We start from the raw sequence: 25674 nt of genomic DNA, 5'->3' as shown, positions 1-25674 counted from the left end.
ACGCTTTTCAAAGGGCAAATAAGAGTTTAATCGGGTTCTCATGAGTATTTTTTCGCCCTCACGGTACATAAGCCTTGTCAAACTATCACCAGGGTCATTAAACTACCATTGAAAGCCCCAGCACATCCACGAAAGCCTTGTCAAACGTGTGGGCTTGTGCGGTAACCTCATGCTTTGCAGTGGGCGAAAAGGAGATTAATTTAATCAACACTCAGATGATTGAGCTTTTGACATTATGATTTCCCAGAAAGTCAAAATATATGTTTCCCCATGTTTAAATAAAAGAGTAATTTAAAGGTCTCAGAAATCTGTTAGAGAGAGAGAGAGAGAGAGAGAGAGAGAGAGAGAGAGAGAGAGAGAGAGAGAGAGAGAGAGAGAGAAGCAACATCAGCACAGCACATCACGGGAACATTTTACGTCAGAATGTGTATATAGGATCGAGGAGGCTGAAACACTGAAGAAGAGGAAGAACATGTAGAAAAAGAAGAAGAGCGCAACATCCCAGAATTATATAGCACAGCACATACTTAACTTCAACTTAATATCAACTAGAGTAGAAATGCAACGTTTTGGAGTCTTCTGATTAATGTAAAATCACTTAGGTTTAAGGACAGACCACCAAGTCTGGACCATGGGGTCTGTGTGGTCTGATTTTCTATGTAAATCTATGTAAATCACGGGAACATTTTACGTCAGAATGTGCATGAAGGAGGAGGCTGAAACACTGAAGAAGAGGAAGAACATGTAGAAAAAGAAGACCACAACAGCTGAGAATTAATCAACATCTGCACAGCACATCACGGGAACATCTTATTACGTCAGAATGTGTATATAGGAGGAGGCTGACACACTGAAGAAGAGAAAGAACATGTAGAAAAAGAAGAGCACAACATCCGAGAATTAAGCAACAACAGCACAACTCACATCACGGGAACATCTTACTTCAGAATGTGTATATAGGAGGAGGTTGAAACACTGAAGAAGAGGAAGAACATGCAGAAAAAGAAGAGCGCAACATCCGAGAATTATAATTATATAAGCAACATCTGCACAGCACATCACGGGAACATTTTACGTTAGGATGTGTATATAGGAGGAGGCTGAAACACTGAAGAAGAGGAAGAACATGTAGAAAAAGAAGAGCACAACATCCGAGAATTAAGCAACATCAGCAGAACACATCACGGGAACATCTTACTTCAGAATGTGTGTATAGGAGGCCGAGACGCTGAAGAAGAAGAGGAAGAACATGTAGAAAAAAAAGATCGAGGGGCACAACATTTCTCTCCAGCACAGCACTTCACCGAGAGCATATCCCCAAAGGTCACATAAAAAGAAGAGGTCACATAACGAGAAGAGAAAGAGAAGAAGTAGCCAGACAGGAGAAAATAGGTCTCATAACAAGAGGAAGTGACCAGACAAGACCTCCACAGTTCACAGAAGGGGAAGGAGACAACACCGTACGCCTCCTCCACCCCAGAGAGAGACAAGAAGTGGCCAAACAGAAGAAAATAGATCACATAAGAAGAGGATCAAGACCAGTAGTGACCAAACAAGACTCCCACAGAAGACCAGTGACCAGACAAGACCGTACGCCCCCTCTGGTCGTCCACCCCAACAGCTCTACATGTCTTCGTATTCGCCACCCAGTGCAAGATTTTCCGCCATGTTATTATTCTTTTGATGTGAGGAGGAGTTCTGAGTGAAGGCCCAACCGAGGTCATGCGAGGAGGGGGCGTCATGGAGGAGCGGCGAGACTATGTGACCCTAACCTTGCCAGCAGTGCCCCAGCAGCCGCCCCCCCAGGCATCCCGCTCCTGGCGCAGGGTAAGAGTGCAGCGGATGATATGAGGTCACTTTACTGAGACTGACCTTTGACCCAAGACTTCCACCTATTCTAATATGACTAACCCCTATGCTAACTTGACCTGTCCCCCCAGCCGCTAAATCTAACCTAACCTGACTCCCAGCTCCTTACCTTTCCGAGACTAACCTTTGACCCAAGACTCCCACCTATGCTAATATGACTTAACATCTTTTCTAACTTGACCTGTACCCCCAGCTGCTAAATTTAACCTAACCTGAACCCCAGCTGCTAAATCTTACCTAACCTAAACCCCAGCCACTAAATCTTACCTAACCTAAACCCCAGCCGCTAAATCTATCCTAACCTGAACCCCAGCTGCTAAATCTAACCTAACCTGAACCCCAGCCCATAACTCTAACCTAGCCTGAACCCCAGCCACTAAATCTTACCTAACCTAAACCCCAGCTGCTAAATCTATCCTAACCTGAACCCCAGCTGCTAAATCCAACCTAACCTGAACCCCAGCCCATAAATCTAACCTAACCTGAACCCCAGCCACTAAATCTAACCTAACCTGAACCCAAGCCACTAAATCTAACCTAACCTGAACCCCACCCACTAAATCTAACCTAACCTGAACCCCACCCACTCAATCTAACCTTACCTGAACCCCAGCCCATAAATCTAACCTAACCTGAACCCCAGCCCCTAAATCTTACCTAGACTGAGCCCCAGCTCATTGATCTAACCTAACCCGAACCCCAGTCCTAAATCTAACCAAACCTGAATCCCAGCCCCTAAATCTAACCTAACTTGAACCTCACCCCCTAAATCTAACCTAGCCTGAACCCCAGCTCATAAATCTAACCTAACCTCAACCCCAGCCCAAAATCTAACCAAACCTGAACCCCAGCCCCTAAATCTAAACTAACCTGAACCCCAGCCCCTAAATCTAACCTAACCTGAACCCCAGCCCCTAAATCTAACCTAACCTGAACCCCAGCCTCTAAATCTAGCCTAACCTGAACCCCAGCCCCTAAATCTAACCAAACCTCAACCCCAGCCCCTAAATCTAACCTAACCTTAACCCCAGCCCCTAAATTTAAACCAGCCTGTCCAGCCGACAAAAAGGGGTTGGGCTAGAAGTGGCCTGTGTTTGTATGGGGGTGTTTTCCACCCGGCCAGGCCTGTTGCGGCGGCCAGATTGAAAACAGTCGGCGCTTGAAAATTCCGTCCTGCACTGCCTGCCGCCTGCGTTTGTGTGTGGGTAAGGCATGGCCCGCCGCTACAGTCGTGTTGACAACATCACTGCAACAATGATGTCTGATGTTTGGGTGTATAAAAAATTTGGTTCTGAGCTTATAGAACTTTATAAAGGATTTTTATACTGTATAATGCACACAAAGCAATCTCTAGCGAGTCATTGTTGCAGAGTGGACCCATGTCGTCAGCACGGTGGTCGAATGTGTATATTTTCATGAGGCGGCCTGTGTGTGTGTGTGTGTGTGTGTGTGGGCCTCAACGACTCGCCCCTTTCGTTGGCTGGACAGGCCGGGCATACGTGTGTGTGGCTGGCTTAAAACCTCAACCCACAGCCCCTAAATCTAGCCTAACCTAACCTGCATCCCCAAAGTCTTGCTTAACCTGACCCCCAGCCCGTAAATCTAACCTTACCTGACTCTAAATTATCCTTTTTTGGTCTTCTCTGTATGGTAAGTTACTAAATCTTTAGATCAAATGGATAGTTTTATTGTACTGATTTTTATTATTATTATTATTATTATTATTATTATTGAGTATACCCGGCCAATACTAGAACCACAGTTGCCACCCTCGCTGTATGGAGGTTGAAAGGCGAGAGGCTCACCCTGCTTTTAAACCTGCCTTTCTTTGGTAATTACTGTTATTATTATTATTATTATTATTATTATTATTTATTATTATTAATTATTATTAATTATTATTGCTATTTTTATTATTATTATTATTATTATTCTTAGAGGCAAATCAGGTAGAAAGGGGGAGTGTGGACACTATACGCTGTCTGTTCAGCAGCCCCAAAACACCTGAGATGCTGAGAAAGAGAAAATGAAAGTGAAAGTGATGAGAGAAGGAGGAAAATGAAGAGATAATATAGAAGGTGCAGGGTAAGAAATAATGAGGGCAGTGTGTCACCCTTGGCTTGGGCTCATGGATTTTCACTCACTTCATGCTCAAGGGCATTAGAAAAACTGCAATAAGTGAAAATATCCCTCAGTGGTGTTCATTACAGGCTCAAGGGCCAATGTGATAGAGATGAGTGGTATGTACTGAGGCCACATTCAGTGATATCACATATAGGCCTATGCCCACAACTTAACATAACTTGTACCTTCCTCAGAGATGGAAGCAGTTGCCACGCTTACAGAGGGTGGTGGTGGTGATGGTGGGCATTGGGATGTTGGCTGGAATTGCCCTGCTGTTAACTTCCTACTGGCCAGCTGCCTCCCCTGCCCCTGCCCCCCAGCCTTCCCATCTGTCCGACAAGCTGGTAAGTATCTGGCACATCTTCGAGAGCTTCACTTGGGGCAGGTTGTAAGATCTGCAGATGACAAAATCTTTTCAACCCATAGATGGCAGTGGAACTATATAGAGACAGTCCAAAATTCAGTCAATCAATTTTGTATGGCAGCAATATAACAACACTTCCAGACTGCAGTAGAATCTATATATAGATGATAGTTAAAACATCCATTATGCTGCGAAACTATATTTATGCTACAGTCCTAAGGTCGGCAGTGACTATTTATAGACGATTCATTTTGGTGGGAGCTACTCTTCAAATACTGCCGCCATCTAAGGGCTTAAGTGACAGGAAACCTTACCAATTTGGATCAAGGAGCTACACTGGAGTGAGTCTGAGAGATGTAAGTGGAGAAGCTTTAGGCTTGGACTTGGTGGTGAGGTTCTCATGCGAGCAAACTGGACGTGTTATTTCAATGGTATTTATTGATTTGGGACTGGTAGGACTTTTTTTTTTTTTTTGTGTGTGTGTGTGTGAAGGGGGGGCAGCTTTATAAGGGAATCATTGAAAAGAAATGTGCTAAATTGAGGGTCTTGTGTAGCAGCTGTTTTCTTCACCTTTTTTTGCCCCTTTAAAGTAGCCTCATCCTCACACTTTCACACCCTCTAAGTTTATGAAGGATTACAGAATTAAGGCTCAGCAAAGGCCTAACTCATTATTTTTTCCTTCTTCTAATCCTGCTTCTTCATATTCGTCAGAGTAGTAAGTTGTTTTCTACATTATTTTCCTTTTGTCATCTCTCACTCTTCATATTCAATTGCCAGAGCACTAAGTTGTTTTCTGTAATTTTTCCTTCTTATATATTTTTTACTCCCTTTATTCCTTCTCCTGCATATTCAGTTGCCAGATTCTTTCCTTTTTCTTTATATTTTCCTCCCTTTATTCCTACATATTCACTTGCCAGATTCTTTCCTTTTTGTTGCCAGTTGCTAGAGCAGTAAGTTGTTGTATATATCTTTCTTTTTCCCCAGGACACCAAAATCACTACATCTCATATGATGCCACAACCTGAACCTCTACAAGACAAGTGAGTGACACATTTTTTGTGTGTGTTTGTGTCATTTTATTGTGTTTTCTTGTGTATATTAGTGTGTGTATACCTAATTGAACTGGTATACAGGATATGATTTAATCTCAAGTTGACATGTCCCCCTGGCAACTTTTATCTAATGTAGACCTTAAATGTGTCCATGATGGAGTTGATAACCTGAAATCTCAGGTGAAAAATGCATGACAGTGGCTCACAACACACAACAATTATATACTGTGTTTACTTATTGAGGATATGCATGATTTTTCTAAGTACGTTTTTTCAATCTGTGACCCTTCTAGGCCTACCCCTGCCACATATCTGCCTGTGTATAAATCTGGGATGAACCCATCTCAAAACCACAGGCTGCCACATGACTGATTCATGCTGTCTTGTCGGTGATGCACAAAACGCATCTTGAGGTACATTCCCAACATACCCGATAACAACAACAGTTTGCCTGTGTAGTCGGTCCATTTGTGCCGCAGTTTCGGGACAGACTCATTTCAGCTCACAGTCAATCTTTACTGAGGCAGCCAATAATGAATCAAACTTTTCAGTATAGAGAATTTAGAGCGATGGCAGGACTGAGTTGCAGGTATATTCATCCTCCCCTGACTGTTGTTGTTGCCTTGCAGGGTGGAGCCGGTGCTGGAGGACACTGACATCAAGCCGGTGGGTGAACATGACGGCCACGACCAGATAGCGCCACCCCCAGGACTGCCACAGAAGAGTACGTGAGCAATAGTAGATGTAGTAGGAGATGAAGAGTTGAAGTAACCAATGAAATAGCTCAGCCAACATTGACCCATGCCTCTGGAGCTAGCCAGGGAATATATCTCAGCATGTAAGGATGTATGTAAGAGCATGTGGTGCAACAAGGTGGGAGGGTATGAGTGTGAGTGTGTATGAGGGTACGAGGTGTGCAGAATGTGTGGTATGGGTGGAGAGTGTTAGGGAGAGAGAACAGTTAATCAGAGCCAACTAGATAGACACTGGAGGTCTGTAATAGTACCAGGGCTATGAGGAAGTGTACCGAATGGGGCCTATAGGAACTTTGGACAAAAAACATAGCTGACAAGGTTATGAGAGGGACATGGAGAGGAGTGGGTACATGTCGGAGAGATCAGCATTTCTTTCTATCCGTACATTTCATCCTTGCATCCTCTGGTCCTCTCGAGTTGTTCCCTTCCCTCAATACTATATAATCCCTCTCTCTCACATCTTGGATCCACATATGCCTCTGTCCATACACTTCATCCTTGCATCCTCTGATCCTCTTGAGTTGTTCCCTTCCCTCAATACTATATAATTCCTCTCTCTCACATCTTGGATCCACATATGCCTCTGTCCATACACTTCATCCTTTCATCCTCTGGTCCTCCTGTGTTGTTCCCTTCTTTCAATACTAAATGATGCCTCCCTCTCACATTTTAGCCTTTGCTTGGCAGGGTCAGCACGCCAGGAGGCTGTGGTGGGGGCCATGAAGCACGCCTGGAAGGGCTACAAGACCTATGCCTGGGGCCACGACCACCTGCGGCCCATCTCACGCACCCGCAGTGACTGGCTGCGGCTCGGCCTCACTCTGGTGGATGCCCTTGACACGCTGTGGATCATGGACCTGCGGGAAGGTGAGTTCCTGAAAACTTTTCTTGACTGACCTTTTTTTTCCTTTATTTATTTATTTATTTATTTATTTATTTATTTATTTTTTTACTGTTAAGGAGGCAACTCAAAGGTAAAAATAAATGAAGAAAACAAAGCCTGTGAGGCACACCTTTATTTTCAAAGCTGTCTTAAAAAGAAGAAAAATAAAGTTTCCATTACTTTGTGTGTTGAACATCATCATCATCTCTTTCTTATTACCTATTTATTGTCCATTATCATTCACATAGTCAACCATAATATAATCCATAAAGTCCATAGTAAGATAACTTGTTGGTGGCACAATGTCTCTTTGGCCATGGTGGTTCCGGCAAACTTGTGACTCCAATAACCTTGATCCTGGCACCCCTGTAAACACACATCTCCCTGACCACAGAGTTCAGTGAGGCCCGTGAGTGGGTGGCAACGCAGCTTAACTTCAACCTCAACCAGGACGTGAACCTCTTTGAGACAACCATCAGAGTGTTGGGCGGCCTGCTCTCCACCTACCACCTCACCAAGGAGCAGCTCTTCCTGGACAAGGCTGTGAGTTACATAAGTATACAAGGTGATTTACAAGAGGTCAGCCAGCCAGCCCATACATAGCAGGTCCTGAAAACCAGTTATTCACCATCTGCTCTCCTCATCCATAAATCTTTCTAACTCATTTATAACTTTATATGCAAAGATACAAAGAGATTTTCAAGAGGACAGCCATTCAGCCTCCACTTGGCACTTTCTGAAAACCAGTTACTCACCATTTGCCCTCCCCATCCACAAATCTATCTTTCATGTATAACTTTTATATATAACTTTGATTTTGCATGCCACTCAAACACTTAACCAGTTATTCACCATCTGCCCTCCCCATCCATAAATCTATCTTACTTTCATGTATAACTTTCATAGCTATATAATTTTATTTTTGCATGCCACTCAAACACTGACTTGGGAGCCCTTATTAAAACTCTTGTAATGAGTCTGAAGGTATTCCTGGAGAGTAACAGATTTCTTGGTGAACCTGCAGGTTGACCTTGGGGAGAGACTGGTATCAGGCTTCAACAGTGGCTCTGGGGTTCCCTTTGCTGACGTGAACCTCTACTCTCGCCGCGCCTCCAAGCCAAAGTGGGGCCCAGACTCCTCCACCTCAGAGGTCACCACCATACAGCTGGAGTTCCGAGACCTCTCCCGAGTCACCGGCAACCCAATCTTTGAGGTAATTTGAATCTATTTATTTATTTTTATTTTCCCATGTGATATTATTGTCCTGCTTCAGCCAAGGTTATAGTTCTGACTCTCCGTCTTGCTCTCTGAATAGTGTTAGTGTACTCCATTGTTTTTTAGCAAACAATTAATTTCATTTTCCTGCTTAGCTCTGGCTGATATTTGTGTATTCTAGCCTGCTCTTAAAAAGGTCTTAAGTTTGTCTCTCCACTTGGTTATCTGTCTGGTTCTATCATAGTTTTTAATGCTCTAGCAGAGGTTCTTATTTCATCTCTCGACTTTGCTCTCTGGCAATGGCTCTAATTTCATATTTCCACCTTGTTCTCAGTCTGATGTTAGTGTAGTTCATCCTGCCTTGGCTAATGTCCTGATTTCATCTCTCCACCTAATTCTGTCTGAATCAAGTATATTCAGTCTTGCCCAGCAAAGGTTTTAACTTAATATTTCCACTTAGTTTACTGTCTGCCGTGACTACTTCAATTCCCGGGTGGCCACGCTGTTAATAAGTCAAATTAACTTAAATGAAGTTATTTACTGTAAAGCATAACTTAAAGCTGAAATACCTTTGGCAGGAGAAGGCCAGCTTCGTGAGTGAACACATCCACAAGCTGCCCAAGACGGAGGGTCTGGTGCCCATCTTCATCAACGCTCAGACTGGCCAGTGGCGCTCACACTCCACCATCACTCTTGGGGCGCGTGGCGACTCATATTATGAGTACCTCCTCAAGCAGTGGGTTCAGACTGGCCGCACTGTGGACTAGTGAGTATGTGTGTGTGTGTGTGTGTGATCATATTCTTTGAATTTGAGCCCACATTTTCAAATAAAAGATCTCATTTCTGAGAAAGAATACTTTACCCTTTCCATCCGTGACACAGATGTCGGCATCACAGTATGGAAAGGGTCAAGGGGAAATGGAAGAGGATTAATCCTCTTCTAAACCACTCAATTCTCCTCTAAATTCCTCTTAAACCTCTTCCATCTCCTCTTAAGAGGTTTAGAAGAGGATTACGAGGAAATGGAAAAGGATAATATTACGAGGTTTAGAAGAGGACTAACCCTTTCCATACGGTGACGCCGTCAGATGCTGATGTCGGCGTCGCCGGAGTGAAGGGGTTAAATTTATTAAGTACTCAACTGTGACAACTTTAGATTACAGTTTAGTTTTGTTAAGGTTGTCTCGAACACATGACAGAGCAGCTGTCAGGCAGAGCTTTCTTGCTTTGCATGTCTTCAGTCCTGTATGGAGGTTACACCACCCACCTGCCCCTTACATGCTGGAGTATAGGCCCCACCACTACCTCTACTACAGTTCCACATTATTGTATTTACCAATTCCTGTGTTCCCCACCTGCCACAGCCTGCGCATGGACTACAATGAGAGTGTGTCAGGCATGGAGAAGCTGCTGGCAGCTCGCACTCAGCCTTCTCAGCTTCTCTTTTTTGGCGAGCTTCATGGCAGCACCAAAAACTTTGTCAACAAGATGGACGAGCTCACCTGCTACCTCCCGGGCACGCTGGCCCTGGGCGTGCACTATGGCATGCCCCACCACCACCTCCACCTGGCCCAGGAGCTCATGTACACCTGCGTCCAGACTTGGCTCAGGCAGCCCACACGCCTGGCTGCGGAGATCACCTATTTCAATACACAGGTGAGGTATATATGTTTAGCACAAGACAGGTGCCAAAGAAACTCAGGTTAAATGGAATTCACTCTAATTGGAGGTGTTATTGCAGCAGGATTGATTGATTTGGGACTGGTGGGCCTGTTTTTTTTTTTTTTTTGTTGGCGTCAGCTCAAGGGCAAAATTACCCTGTCCGGTGCGATTGGCACGGATTTGGCTTTCACTGGTAACCTGGTAACATATACTACCAGGTCTTTCTCTGCCTCTGTGGTGGATAGTGGAGTGTTTCCCATGTGGTATTGGTATGCTAGATATTGCCTCCCAAGGTGCATGACTTTACATTTTTCTTCATTGAATTGTAGCAGCAACTTTTTGTTCCATTCCTGTTGTTTGGTGATGTCTTCTTGTTGGAAATTTGCAGTCAAGGGGTTAAAGGGCTACAAAATATACTACTAGAGGGCTTCATGGAGCTCCAGAAAACTTACAGCAAAGTTATTGAAGAAGGTTGAAGAATATTTTAAGTTTCTATGTATGGAGGCATTACTGATGACACACAGAGTACCTGCAAGAGTTGGCTGCCTCAAGAAAGCTTCAGACTGGGACTGCTAAGAGGCTAAAGATGTGCATGATTTTGACAGCACAATGCCCTTATAAATAGAGTGAAGGTTGATGTGAAAAGTAGTGTTGATATTGGCACAAGCAGGAAATTAGTACCAACAAAACAGAATATGAGTTTCAAGACACCTCTCCTCCCAAAATGGACCTCTCGTCTGGCTACTCATCTAAACTCATTTTTTATAGGGGTGGTGATGTGTGGACTTTTTTTCTCGGTTATTTTTTGCCCTTGAGCTGCTTCCTTTACTGTAAAAATCAAAACGAAATCAAGACACCTCCCGAAATGGACCTCTCCTTTTGTCCACTCATCTATGTTCATTTTTATAGGGGCGGGGATATGTGGATTTTTTTTCTGGTAATTTCTTTGCCCTTGAGCTGCTTCCTTTACTGTAAAAAAACAAAAAACAAAACACGGAACACCAGGTTAATTAGTGTCTTGATGTGTCTGGTCACTGCCCACAGCCCAACAACATCGGAGGGGAAGACTTTTATGTCAAGAACAACGACGCCCACTACCTGCTTCGACCCGAAACCATTGAGTCCCTGTGGTACCTCTATCATCTGACGGGCAACACCACATACCAGGACTGGGGCTGGCAGATGTTCCAGGTGGGTGCAAGGACAAGGTGCTGCCAGGTTGGGGGGAGGGGGGGGGGGGGCTAAATAAGCTGATGGCAGGCAGTTGCTAGACATAATGATCACAGGTGGGTGCATATGAGGTGTATAGTGTATGTAACCTGCCTTGGTTCATAGCATGACCTGTCATTTTTCTAGTTTAACCCGTCTGCTGTGATTGGCACGGATTTGGCTTTCACTGGTAGCCTGATAATATATAGTCCCGGTCTTTCTCTGCCTCTGTGGTGGATAGTGGAGTGTTGCCCATGTGGTATTGGTATGCTGGATATCCCCTCCCAAGGTGCATGACTTTACATTTTTCTTCATTGAATTTTACCACCCACGTATTGTTCCATCTCTGTAGCTTGGTGAGGTCTTCTTATAGGAAATCTGCAGTAAAGGGGTTCAGAGGTTTTCTAAATTATCTGAACTCTGCTCTTGTCTGGATCTTAAGTCTCATTCTGCAACTTTCAGGGCATCGAGAAGCACTGCAAGGTGGAGAACGGCTACACGTCCATTGGGAACGTCCGCAGCGCCACCGACACCAAACCCAAGGACAAGATGGAGTCATTCTTCCTGGGCGAGACCCTCAAATACCTGTACCTGCTCTTCATGGAGGACCAGACGGCATTCAGTTTGGACAAGTGGGTGTTCAACAGTGAGGCGCACCCACTCCCCATCTACTCCCACTAGCACCGGGTGGCCCACTGACACCCTTGAATTTGAGTCCTCATCAGCAGAACACACACACCAGGCAGGACTCCTTTATTTATTTTTTACTAGTGTTCTGATATTTTAGATTGACTCAGTTGGTCAGGATTCTTGATGGCCAGCCAGTCCCCTCCTGGAGAGAGCTTTGGAGCTTGTTAGTTGAGGCTATAGAGCTATGGCACTGGTACACTGTCCTCGGCTTAAAGTAAGTGTGCCAGTGGTTAATGCTCTAGAGCAGTGCTTCCCAAACTTTTTTACATGATGTCCCTTATTGATTTCTAAGAAATCCTCACCCTCCCCATCCTTTGTTTTTTATATATATATATATATATATATATATATATATATATATATATATATATATATATATATATATATATATATATATATATATATATATATATATATATATATACAGTAAACCCTCGATATAACGGACTAATTGGGAGGGAACTTAGTCCGTTAATGCCGAAAGTCCATTATAAACGCCGAAAATTTAAGAAAAAAACATGAAACAATACTGACGAACTTAATAAACGTTGGTATATATATTTTTTTATTGTGTAAGTTGTGTGCATGTTGTTTGTATAGCCGCATACCACACTTGGCAATGGACTGTGAGGCAGTGAGGCTGCCAGGTTGGCAGTGGAGCCCTGTGGGGGGCCATGTTGTTACGGGAATGGGTAAAATTTTACAAGTGCTCCAATCTCGCAGTGGCAAACAAACCTTTTTTTTTTAAGTAGTTTTCAGGGTGTTATGAAATAATATATATATTTTTTTTTTACGTTGTTGCCTATTGCGCCGGTAGGCATCTTCCCGGTGGGGCCTGATGGTCGGCCCAAGGCTTCTTCCAGGTGGGGCCTGATGGTCGGCCCAGCCCGTTCTGGCGCAGGCGAGTGTTTTATAGTGGCGCCATCTTGCATTGGCTCATGCTGCCCCCCCGGAACTCGTTCTTGATTCGCTTGGACGGCTTCCTCTAGAGTCCGGGTTGATGGGTGGGCTTCAGGACAGCATGTGGGTAGTTTTAAGCCACTCGGCGGTGACTGAAAAATCCGAGTGGTAGCGTGGGGATTCGAACCCGCGTCGTCCATCACGCGGTGAATGTGAGCCCAGTACGCTACCACCTACGCCACCGCCTACCATACTGTTTCTGTCACAGATCATTAAATGATTGACTTTTCATTGACTTTTGTATACCCGCTGCAGCCCACAGCTGCAGCCGCAAAATAACTCAGAGTTATTATTGCTTACAGTTTCTATATTTCATTCACTGCTCACAAAGATCACAAGTGGACAAACTAGAACAAAACCTGCCAAATTAATGTTTTTCCTGCTGTGTATTCCACCAGTGTGCATGCGTGGTGGACAGCAGAGTGGCTTATTTTTGCGAGGAGGTGTTTCTTGCAACACCAGCTGACGAATTGGACCATGCACGCTGCCGCCATGTCCTGTCCCGCGCTGCATATTTCCGTGCCCCACACCGAGTGCTGAATAAATTTACTAACCAAACATAACTTAACCGAACCTACCTAACGGGGTTTAACCCCTCGACCCCCTTAACCCTTAGATTACGGCGATCGTAAATATAAGTGCGCTACCACGCGCCCCATCCTTACAGAGATCATATATAAAATCATCACACTCTACGCTCCCTATGTTTCAAATATACCGCCAGTTCTTGACTCAGAAGAATGGTGGAGGCATCTGGCATCTGTACACACTCTCATTTGTCTCCAGTGCGTGGTCTACCGAAGGCCACAGATCATTTTCCACTCTTGTTCGGAATACATCTGGCATGTCTCGTGACGCGTCAAGCAGTTCCTCTGCTCCGGGCGGAAGTAGAACGCAGGTGAATCAAAGTGACAGTGACTCTGATGACTGCTATGGTAGTGACATTGACAGAGGAGGGAGGGGTAAGTAGGTAGAGAGAGAGAGAAAAAGAGAGAGTAAGAGCGAGTGGGGTGCTTCCATGCGACGCGTCACGGCCACAAAAAAATGCGCAATATTTTCGGTTGTAATAACTTATTTATTATTATTAGGAGAGAAGTTTTATTACACCACCACATATACTACATGAATATACAATTATTGCAAAGAAGAAAGACACCATTTCCACTTCTTTTATATGTCTAAATTTTCCCTGTGCACAGTATCCTGAGAAATATATTGCCACCCGTACTCTAAGGGTTAAGCTGTGTCAATACCGACACTCACAAACACTTGGCTATTTTCCATTAAATTTACATCCTGGATTGATGCATGAGACTTTCTTGTGGTATAAATACGTTCTTCATTTGTATGTAAGCCATGAGGAGGAAAATATTTCATCAGGTGGGCTGAAAAACGATAATGGGAGGACGGGGCAGCAGATAAAGGGAGGAGGGCAAGGTGGCTAGCAGACGCTGTTGTAATTGCCAGAAGCGGGTGGTTCAGAAACTATACTTGGTCAGTCCATGTGGATTTCTAACCGTCTGACCTTGTCCGTTATATCCGAAATCCGTTATATATATATATATATATATATATATATATATATATATATATATATATATATATATATATATATATATATATATATATATATATATATATCTATATATATATATATATATATACACACACACACAGAAGCCCCCCGCCCTTAGCGGGTATTTGGTTCCGTGAGATTCCCATGATCCGCGAATCCACCTTTGACAGGACTATAATCAAATAGAGAAAATAGGGTTTTGTTCTACCATCTCGATCGAATAGAAAAAAAAATGTATTTCTAAGCATTGTTATATAGTTTTATACACATAAATCACAAATTAACCCGGTAGCAGCGGGGATCATGTTTCTTAATGGTCCCCCCAAGCAAGAAAAATGAGAAAAAAATCACCCCTCACACAAACCACCTCATAATATATATCAAAGCATTTGTGATCATATTATGTATAATTTATTTTGGGGGGTTTAAATCATGGCACAAATTTGGCCCGTCGCTGCTACACGGTAAAGCCACAAATTTGGCCTGTCGCTGCCACTGAGTTAAATATGGACTGTAATAATTTAACGCTCACTCTGTGGTTGGTTGTGGTGAGTGTGAGTGCGTAGGCGGTGGTGGTTGGTGGGCGAGTGGTGTTTTTGTGGTAGTTATTGGTTGGAAACTACGAAAAAATGCAATGCGATGAGTACGATAGTTTGACAACACTGCACACCAGAGTTTACCAACTTCCACCCAGCCATCAAGTATTAGTGAATTCTCGTCTCTCCCCTTTTGTGTTAACATTCATATGTATATCCATATACATCCAGTATATTATTAATTAATTTGAATGTTTACTGGGCCCTTGGAAGGTCTATTTGTTGCTGTTCCCGGCGGTATGCACGTACAAACTTTATACCTGTTACCCCTCTGCCAGTCTCTGCCATGTTTGTTTACTCCTCAAAGCAGTAGCCTCTAGTCTCTAAGAAGGACCAGATCTGGCAGGTCCCAGTAAGTATCAAGGATTTTAAATGTATAATATTGGGATTTAGGGCCATTTTCAGTCACTTTTCTTTGTTTTGATCATTACCAATGAGCGGCGATCACCGCTACACCATTTCCACGTGAAACTGGCCGATGGGGTGGTGGCGGCTGTGGAGTTAGCCCTGCCCTGCACCTTGCCACACACACTCAACACCTCTTGTTTCCTCTGCAGCCATCACTACCCCATAGGCCATTTTCACGTGGAAATACTGTAGCAGTGATCGTCGCTCATAGGTAACGATCAAAACAAACAAAAGTGATTGTGAAAGCGGCACTTAGTAAGGATCAGACCGCGTATACATGAGTTTTCATCCGCGTTCGGCAGGGGTTGTCACAATTACCCTACCCGCATATAAGCGAATCCATGAACGGTGAGGCCACAAACGGCAGGGGGCGTCTGTATGTATAAGATATATATGTATATATATATATATATATATATATATATAGATATATATCTATCTATATATATATATATATATATATATATATACATATATATTCTCTCTCTCTCTCTCTCTCTCTCTCTCTCTTTATATATATATATATATATATATATATATATATATATATATATATATATATATATATATATATATATATATATATATACATACATACATACATACATACATACATACATACATACATATACAATACCCTCTCGAGTTTCGCGCTTGCTTCATTCCGAAGGTATGGCGCTAAACTTGAGGATCACGAAACTCGAGGTATTGAAATCCATGTAAAAGCGCTTACTGGTTCCGACCCGTGGAAACTAATGACATTTTTTAATTTTTTTTTATTATACTTTACTTCTTGTTATCACAATTTTTTCGACTTTACTTCCTTGTTATCTCAAAATACATACCTTGGTAATAGGCAAAAAAATTGGAAGTGAGAACAGGCCATTTTTAAGCTGCAGTTGAAGGCAGCTGCCTTACTATTGGCTGGCAGTTCTGAAATTCTGAATACACGCTTGTGATCCACGTGATATCATGTGCTAAAATAAGGGCAGTCGCTCGTGGTCACCCGTGGGACAGTTGGACAAACCTATATTTTTCTGGTAGTTTTCTGTGTGTTATGAAATAATATGCTAACTCTTTCTGTTATAAATCATTAAATCACTCATATCATTATTGACTTTTCAATGCCTATTGAACGTAAACCACTGCCGCCGCCGTAAAATAGCTTGCAGAGAGGTTCAACTTGCTTACTGTTTCAATATTTTCCTCACCGCTCACAAAGACCACAAGCGGACAAACTAGAACAAAACCAGGCAAATTAATACTTTTAATGCTGTGTATTCCCACAGCGCACATGCGTGATGGACAGCAGAATTACTAATTTCATCGGGGAAATATTTCTCGCAACACCGGCCAGTATAGTGGACCTTCTTCTTTTGACCAGTAATGCTTTGTATCGCTTCTTAGGTCCAACTTCTCCATACTTTTATACTTCACAACATGCACTTAGGGCCGCTTTCACAGTCATTTTGTTTGTTTTGGTCGTTACCAATGGCGGCGATCGCTGCTATAGTATTTCCACGTGAAATTGGGCGATGGGGTAGTGGCGGCTGCGGGGTTAACCAAACCCCGCATTTACCACACACACTCAACATCTCTCGCTTCGTGTGCAGCTGCCACTACCCCATCGGCCAGTTTCACGTGAAATACTAAGCGACGTCACAACATTGCCAGATTGTCGTACTCAGCCGATTATATTTCCCGACATTTTACCCCTAAACTGTCTTCTGGGGTTCAATAACAAAACTCATTTATAGTTATCGTTAAAAGAGTTAGAACCTGAAGTTTCCTGGCAATAGTTAGGTGTTAGAAACCAATAAATACTATGCTCCGAGTACAACAATCTGGCAACGGTGAGCGGCGATCGCCGCCATTGGTAATGATCAAAACAAACAAAGTGACTGTAAAAGCGGCCCTAAGTTACTTAACAGTGCACACTTATACACTTCACCCAGAACTCAGGTGTTTTTCTGTCCTTTTCTTTCCTTGATTTTGCTTTTCTATGCCCTTTTGCTATTTTTCACTATTACTTTTCACAGTCGCTGCCATGCATTACAGGTCAAAAGAAGAAGAAGAAGAAGAAGAAGAAGAGGAAAACAACACTGGGAGATCTACAATTTTCATAGACTTAAGAAAAAGTTTTCTGGACTGTAGTTCCACAGCACGGGGTGTTCTCTTATCTTGTTAATCAAGTAGTGAGCAAAGCAGCTCTGCCAGTCCAATATACGAGTCTATTGATGGGCCATCTTCCAGCCAGTCCAATATACAAGTCTATTGGTGGGCCATCTTCCACTGCTCCTCACTCCTCAGCCACTGCCATCGTCTGTTTGTTAACGTGCAGCCGTTCGATACCCACATACCCACGCTCGTGCTCACAACCGTTTTCCATTCATAAGGACAACCAACAACTCGCTCCCGGTTGGGCATACTGGCAACCGCGGTTGCCCATAGCCCCAATGGTTGGACACTGCCTTTTAAGGCAGCATGCATGACGCCGACAGTTGGTAGACGTGACCCGTACATTTCAGAGCAACGCGAAACTCATGGCGGTAATGCGCGAAACTCGTGATGGTAAGAATTTAGGACTAAGCGCTAAACTCGAGGATCACGAAACTCGTATAGCGCGAAACTCAAGAGGGTACTGCATATATATATATATATATATATATATATATATATATATATATATATATATATATATATATATATATATATATATATATATATAACTCGTGTGAGGATGATTCAAACAGTGTTACTCCCTCATGTGTGTGTGTGAATGTGTGTGTGTGTGTGTGTGTGTGTGTGTGTGTGTGTGTGCAAAACTGCAATTTTTGGCTGATGGAATCATGCCCCCCCTTCTCCCCCCCTGTATCCAGCTCACACCCCCTAGGAGGTAGCTCCCCCCAGTTTGGGAACCACTGCTCTAGAGAGTCTCACTAGAGTCTGGGTTGATGAGTGGTCAACAGGACAGCATGTGGGTCATCTTAGGCCCCTCAGTGATGACTTCCAATCCAGTATGGAGGTTGAGGCAGGGTCACTCTTACTTAGATGTGTTTTGACTGCACATTAATTATTCTGAAAATTAGAATGTATTTATTATTTTGTATTATTTTGTGTGCACCTTAATTATTTTGAGGGCCTGGTGTCCTGTCACACTTTTTACAGCCAGTAAGTTTTCTGGTGGTGCTTATCATGTGCAGGAGCTGACTGACACAAGCATGACAGATCCCCACTGTCATCAGAACACAGGGACTGATAGATAACAAAGGTTGCATATATGAAGGGCTGCCAGTGTGCATCAGTTCCTAGTCTTGGTAGCCATAAACAGGAATGCAACAATTTCCTCTCCTCACACACTTTGTTTTCTTGTGTTTATTAAACCTTTGTGTGAAACCAAGAATATAGTATCAAGTTAGGGTTCAAATGAGGTAAAGATTTGATACTTGTGATATTCTACACTTAAGTGAACCACTTTTATGGGTCATGGTCACATCCGACACATTGATTTTCTCGGTTGTTTGGCACAAGAATGCCAGGAAGAAAATAACTGAAGGTGAAGTGTGTGGTATGTAACGAAGGCAGGACACTGTTTAGAAGCTGTGGCTGTTTCTTTATTGACTTGTGATTTTGTTTGGTGCAAGAATGCCATGAAAATAACTGAAGGAGAAGTGTGTGGAACGTAACGAAGGCGGGAAGCGGTGTAGAAGCCGTGGCTGTTTTTTATTTATTCAGGATTCCGTTCATTTTCACTGCCATTCCAGTCGCTTCTCGCTCGCCTTCGCCTCCTCGCTCTTCTCTTCCCAAGCCAAGCAGGTTACCCATTTATCTGATTCATTTGATCAGTGTATATTTTTAGCGCATAGAAGCACCATGTACTTCCTTTACTACCCACACATTCCAAATACCAAATCATCATCATCATCATTACCATTACTAGTCGAGGGCAAAGGCCTTTCCTAACATCCTCCAACTCTCTGTAGGATGCTGGTGTACTTCATCTTTCTCTGGCAGTCTCCATTTTTATATATCCTCTTCCCTCCTCTTCCCAGGCAGTCAACATTGGATAAAGTGTTCATATTCTGTATTTGTATCTCAGTGCATTCAAACAGTATTTGCATGCATTTGTGTTCATATTTGTATACTTAACTTGGAGAGGAGCATTGCAACAAGACTTGGAGGTGTCAGAAATAAAGGAGAGATTAACACTGCCTCGAGCAAAACGGTGAAGGATCATCACAAGTCCGACAATAAGAATGGGAGAAGATGTACAATAAGTGAAGAGGGAGATGATTAACCCTCTCGTGCACGATGACGCGTTTCACGTCATCAAAGGGTAAAAGGTCCTGGCGCACGATGACGCGAAACGCGTCATGAAAGTTGAAGAAATTGATTAAAAAATTAAGTTTTCGGTGAAAGTGCGTCAAATTTGGGAGCGTCATTTGTTAGGATAAGTTTCTTAATGGTAACATATGGCAACCTTTCTAAGGAGCATAGATGAGGAGCTTTGAGCGATTTTTATTTGTTAGCCTACTCTGACAGGAGAGGAAAGAAATACATTTTTCTCAGTGTAACTCGGGAACTAATAGGCATATGAGGATTTTGAGGATACCAAAAGAATCCTCACTCAATTCTGCTTCGAAACTTATATTCGGCTAAAAAATTGGCCCACAAAATTTCGAGCTAGTCAGTGGGGAAGAGTTGGTACTTCGGATTTATTGTCTACAATACTCTATACGGAGACTTGAAACAGGTTTGTATTGTTTATATCGATATTTTCCTCTATTTTTATTTGCGCATGTTCTAGTACAAGTCTTTATGAAGCCATTGATACCAAATTTATTGAGGTACAATATATCTGTGAGGGTAAAATACATCCGGGAATGTTGAGTATCGCGGTGACAAAAAAAAGGACGGTCGGGCCTGAGAAAGGTATGATGAGTGGAACAGAAACTTACTGGAAACTTACGGTGCGCGAGAGGGTTAACTCTTCCATTCACTCCATGCCTGGACCTCACCACATGACGTTAACAGAGGAGAAGGGGCGTGAGGGAGTCAGTTTTTTCTTCAAGCACTGGAAAAGGCAGGCCACAGATAGAAGTTGCAAAGGAAAAGCGACCCTCAATGCACTAAATACAGGGCCACTTTTCCCTTGCAACTTATGTTATGTTCTTTCAGGGATTCCTGCTTTTCCCAGTGCAAACTTAGCAGTGGAAAAGCCAGGCTACACATCCCAGGAAGAACAAGATGAAAGTTGCAAAGGAAAAGCGACCCTCAATACACTAAATACGAGGTTACTCTTCCCCTACAACTTGTTTTTTGTTCTTCCTGGGATTCCTGCCTTTCCCAGTGCAAACTTAGGACCAGGAAGAACAAGAGGAAAGTTGTAAAGGAAAATGGACCCTCAGTTAACTAAATTCAATGTCATTCTTCCCCTACAACTTGTTTTTTGTTCTTCCTGGGATATGTAGCCTAGAAAAGAATGGCTTTGTTTTGTTACACCCCTTCCCTGCCAGATGTCTCGCACCTTCTTGATGCAAACCTTAACTCAGATGTTGCTTTCTGTGTATCTTATTTTTTTTTCTATGTATGATTATTATTATTATTATTATTATTATTATTATTATTATTATTATTATTATATTAAACTTGAAACAGAGACCAGAATCACAAGGCTGCAAGCATCACCAAGGCCTAAAGAGTGATGGTCTTTTGTCTCATGACGGTGTGACTTGAGGCATTATGATCATCCAAACATCCTCTTCCTTTTACTTCATTTCCTCCTTTTCTCTTGCAATAAATGAAGTTCGGGAATTCTGGCAGTAAGTAGCAGGTCCTATCATGCGTCCTGCCCTGTGGAGGTGTGACTTGAGGCATTATGATTATCTAAACATCCTCTTCCTTCTACTTTATTTCCTCCTTTTCTCATACAACAATGAAGTTTGGGAATTCTGGGAGTAAGTAGCAGGTCCTATCATGCGTCCTGCCCTGTGGAGGTGTGACTTGAGGCATTTTGATCATCTAAACATCCTCTTCCTTCTACTGTGTTTCCTCCTTTTCTCATACAATAATGAAGTTCAGGAATTCTGGCAGTAAGTAGCAGGTCCTATCATGTGTCCTGTCAGTGGAGGCGTAACTTGAGGCATTATGAAGATCTAACAAGGTCAATAACTGCATTAGTACATGACAATAACTCTTAGGACATAGGCTTGTATTCTCAGATGCTTTTGGCTCTCACAGTAACTATATCCCAAGGTCACAAAGGAGACGAGTCAGACACAAATATCACTGTGACAAGTTCGAATTAAGCCCATGCAAGGCAGCCCTGAAAAAGGAAATCACCCGTTCTTTAGGGGCTAACCCATTAAACTTTTGGATTGGACAACCTCTTCACCCAGGCTGCTCCACTGTGCAAGGAATCAATTGGGAAAACTGTATTTCATGATTTCTTAGAGGCATTCTTTTTCAATTAATTTCCTGCCCCCCAAGCTGCTTCCCACTCCATACAAACAGATCTTCTTTATCAGTCTGTCTGCTCCTTCCACTGCTTGAACACTGCCAATGTTTCACGGTTTTCTCATTGTTCATTTAGGGATGGCTATGCCAACTTTTTGCAGCCTTTTCTTGTAGGTAATAAATTTTGTACGTTTAACTTTTTCTTGCTCAAATTTGCAGGAGTTCAAGGTGGTAGCTTTCCTTTTTTTCTTTTTTCAGTGTTCTTTAAATGTATGAGAGTTTGGTTAAATAAGAGAAGGCAGTGTTAGTGTTAGAGAGGCTGTCTACTCTACTTTCCTTTGCTTGTTTGTGCATGGGAGTCACTGTCAAGCAATACTTCAATAACCGTTATTTGAGTGTTGTTTGACAGTGTCGACTAAATTCATGTAGTGTATGTATTTGTATGCAGCATCAATAGAAGCTTCAAAAAGGTTCACATGTACGTTCTAATGACAAGCAGCTGCACTGGTACTCTCACACTGCGTTAGTGAGCACCGTCCTGCCTGACCTAGCACACATGGCTCATCCCGCATTAATCAAAGTACAGGAGTTCCTCGAGTTACGGCGGAGATACATTTCTAATGATGTGTAGTAACCCGATTTTTTATGCAAGTTGGAACACACCTAAATAACACCTACGTCAAACGGCTTAGGCCTAGTTTGCGGCCATAGGTGTTTCGCCCTTTTCAGAGGGTTTCACAATGCCTAATTTCACTTCCATAGTGATGGCTTTCCTTTTCTTACAAGCCCTGCCATCAGAAGAGCCACCTTTATGCTTGGGAGGCATGATTAAGGGCACAAAGTTGCAAAGAAAAAGCAACAGAAACAACACAACACATCATCTAAGGAACCCAAATGGCGTACAAGTGTAACGTAAACAACGCGCCAGCCTCAGTGCAATGCTTGGTGACGACGTATTCTTCCGCCGCGTTTAACAAACTAGTTCCCACACGAAGTTGGTATTTACGACGCAAACATCAAAAGTTGAAACAAGAACTATTTAATCATTTATGGGGACCGCGTCGTAACCACAAAAAGTTGTAGGTCGAGACTGTCGTAACCCGAGGATTACCTGTAATTTGTTATATTTGAAGGCAACAACAATGCTAAAAGTTTGAAATGGATTCCACAGTATAGTTGTGACTGAGCAGCAGTACTGACGCTCGCACTGTATGTATGGGCAGAGCTACGGTGGACTCAGACGCCTGGCCCACTGCCTCCTTAAAGTAACAACACGAGCTTGTCCAGGCAGCTGTGCCGTCCACAGGCACTGCTGGCCAAGGGGGTCCCTGAGCCCCGTCCCTCCCTTGGAGTCCCTGCAAATTAGCTGGTTGTTTTGTTTTGATAGAAAAGACTACCATACATTAGCCATGAAAATAATGACTTAAAAAAAAGAATTTGGGGTCAATTCTACCCTGAAGAGACTTGACAGAACTTAAGCAACATAAATTCCTTCATACAATGTTGCAAGAAAGATATCATTATGGTGACGACCCATTAGCATTTGCAAGTGATCTTATAATGAACACTAATATGTCCACAGGTAGGCTAGTTAGACAGTCTGTGGCCAGCGATGTGACAGACCAAATATTAAGAGGTGATGTCCGGCACCATAGGTAGTGACGCATTGAAATTACAAGTGTATGGGATCTTAACCCAAGCTTTTCTGTGCACTTTGTAAAGAAGAAGAAACACACAATCAGTGAGAACCACCAAACATCTTTTATGTGAGCCCATGTGTGTGGACATAGCTGGTGGAACAGCTAGATGGAATGGGCGTGGCCGGGGAAAGGTACTGTTGCAGGGGAGGTTGTGTGTGTGTGTGTGTGTGTGTGTGTGTGTGTGTGTGTGTGTGTGTGTGTGTGTGTGTGTGTGGTGCCAGGCAGACTGAGCAACTTGTAGCAGTCACTGGAAGAAAAAAAGGTGTGAGTCTGAATAAGTTACTAGACAGACAGACAGACAGACAAGGAGGCAAGAAGTATTATCCTATATATAATGTCTCATATCTGACCCTGGACTTTTTTTTTTTTTTATTTATTATTATTATTATTTTTTTTTTGTGTGTGTGTTGACTGTATTGTTGAATTGAAACGTTGAATACAGCGTCTACTGGACAGGTCATCCCCACTTAGACATGTAAGGTCATTCACAGTATTTTTTTCAATTAACCTGTGAATGGATGAGTTTGGCAGTGTGCTTAATATGGTCCAGAATAAAATATTTAGTTTGGTGCATTCAATTTATTTTGGACTACAGTTATATTGAAAGTTATATATAAAATTTCAATATGAATAATATGTATATGTTTCTCATGTGGTATTTGTATGCTGTGGTCAATAAACTATCTGTGTGTGTGTGTGTGTGTAAGAAGTTGAAAATTGTTGCTTTTTCTTGAAGTTCTAAATGGTGGTTTTCTAAATGTGGTTGTAATATATTGAGCTATTGTGTAAACTATTGCCTGTTATTATAAAAGTATGTAATATGGTGTACAGAGGGAGAGGCCTCTTCCTGGTATATTGCATCAATATACTGTGTTGTCTTATTCCTAGTGAGTGTGTGATTGTCCTTGATTGTGTTATTCCTAGTGTTATTTTTTTTTTACAGTAAACAGTTCAAGGGCAAAAAAAAGGAAACTAATGAAAAAAAGGCCGCTGCTGACTGCTCCTACAAAAGAGTCAAGAGTAGTGAGTGTGTGATTGTCCTTGATTGTGTTATTCCTTGTGTGATTTTTTTTTTTTACAGTAGAGGAAACAGTTCAAGGGTAAAAAAAAACGAAGCAAGAATAAAAAAAAAAGCCTGCTACTCACTGCTCCTACAAAAGAGTCAAGAGTAGTGAGTGTGTGATTGTCCTTGATTGTGTTATTTCTTGTGAGTGTGTGATTGTCCTCGATCTATGTTATTTTCTCTCTCTCTCTCTCTCTCTCTCTCTCTCTCTCTCTCTCTCTCTCTCTCTACTTTCTTTCCTCCCTTTTCCTTTATCCTTCTCCCATTCCTTCTCCCTTTGTTCCACATAATCTTCCTCCCCTCCTCCGTTCTCTCTCTTTAGGTCTCTCGCGCGCGCGTCGTCCGCCAGCCAGCCAGCCAGCAGAGAGAGAGAAAGAGAGAGAGGCCGGAGCGAGCGTCAGACAGTACCGCGCAGAAGGTTCAGCTGTCATTGCAGACGCCGCCACGCCACCATCACCACCACCACCACACCTCCGCCGTCCCACCAACCACCACCGTGTTTCCTGTTTGTGCCTCCTGCTCCCCCAAGGCCATGCCTAACAAGGGACAAAACAGAAAGCGTGAGTACGGTGAGTGAGTACATGTGTAGGCGTGGCCGCGGAAGTGTGTGTGTGTGCGTGTGTGTGTGTGTGTGATGATAATATTGATGCTGTCAGTAGTGGTGGCGGTGAATATGATCGTAAAATTGGTGATGGTGATGATGTTAGCAGCAATAAAATGGTGGTGATGATGATGGATATACGTAGCAGGGTGGTGAAGATGGTGGCGGTGAATATGATCGTAAAATTGGTGATGGTGATGATGTTAGCAGCAATAAAATGGTGGTGATGATGATGGATATACGTAGCAGGGTGGTGAAGATGGTGGTGGGGGGGCGGTGGTGGTGAGAATAGTGCAGGGTGGGGTGATGGTGACCAAGCGGTGATGAAGGGGTGAATATGATCGTAAAATTGGTGGAGAAGTGTGTGTGGGGGTGGGTGGGGTGATGATCATAACGATAGCAAGAAAATGGTCGTGAATGAGGATGATGTATATATATAGCCACTCCAACCTTTTATTTATTTATTTATTTCGTTCCTTCTCTTCTCCTAT

General features: G+C 42.9%; 1 protein-coding gene across 2 annotated transcripts in view; it reads left to right on the top strand.

The window, feature by feature from the left end:
• The first annotated feature begins 717 nt into the window (after window positions 1–717).
• The window catches only part of LOC127008424 (endoplasmic reticulum mannosyl-oligosaccharide 1,2-alpha-mannosidase-like), a 29061-nt gene continuing 4104 nt past the window's right edge, over window positions 718–25674 (top strand). The window contains exons 1-12 of one of the 2 annotated variants that reach the window (XM_050880574.1): window positions 718–1827; window positions 4188–4337; window positions 5342–5397; window positions 6039–6133; window positions 6852–7031; window positions 7442–7590; window positions 8072–8260; window positions 8841–9028; window positions 9627–9918; window positions 10969–11115; window positions 11596–15307; window positions 24905–25142. In XM_050880574.1, coding sequence (XP_050736531.1) covers window positions 1723–1827; window positions 4188–4337; window positions 5342–5397; window positions 6039–6133; window positions 6852–7031; window positions 7442–7590; window positions 8072–8260; window positions 8841–9028; window positions 9627–9918; window positions 10969–11115; window positions 11596–11814 — 1770 coding nt within the window. In that variant the 5' untranslated portion in view covers window positions 718–1722 and the 3' untranslated portion in view covers window positions 11815–15307; window positions 24905–25142. Of the gene's footprint in view, window positions 1828–4187; window positions 4338–5341; window positions 5398–6038; window positions 6134–6851; window positions 7032–7441; window positions 7591–8071; window positions 8261–8840; window positions 9029–9626; window positions 9919–10968; window positions 11116–11595; window positions 15308–24904; window positions 25152–25674 lie in introns of both variants that reach the window. The other variant, XM_050880573.1, reaches the window with a different exon arrangement.

This window comes from Eriocheir sinensis, chromosome 37 (genome assembly GCF_024679095.1).
Source record: "Eriocheir sinensis breed Jianghai 21 chromosome 37, ASM2467909v1, whole genome shotgun sequence".
Classification (NCBI taxonomy): domain Eukaryota; kingdom Metazoa; phylum Arthropoda; class Malacostraca; order Decapoda; family Varunidae; genus Eriocheir; species Eriocheir sinensis.
Note: the sequence above shows the minus strand (reverse complement) of the source record. Positions and strands in the feature narration are given on the sequence as shown.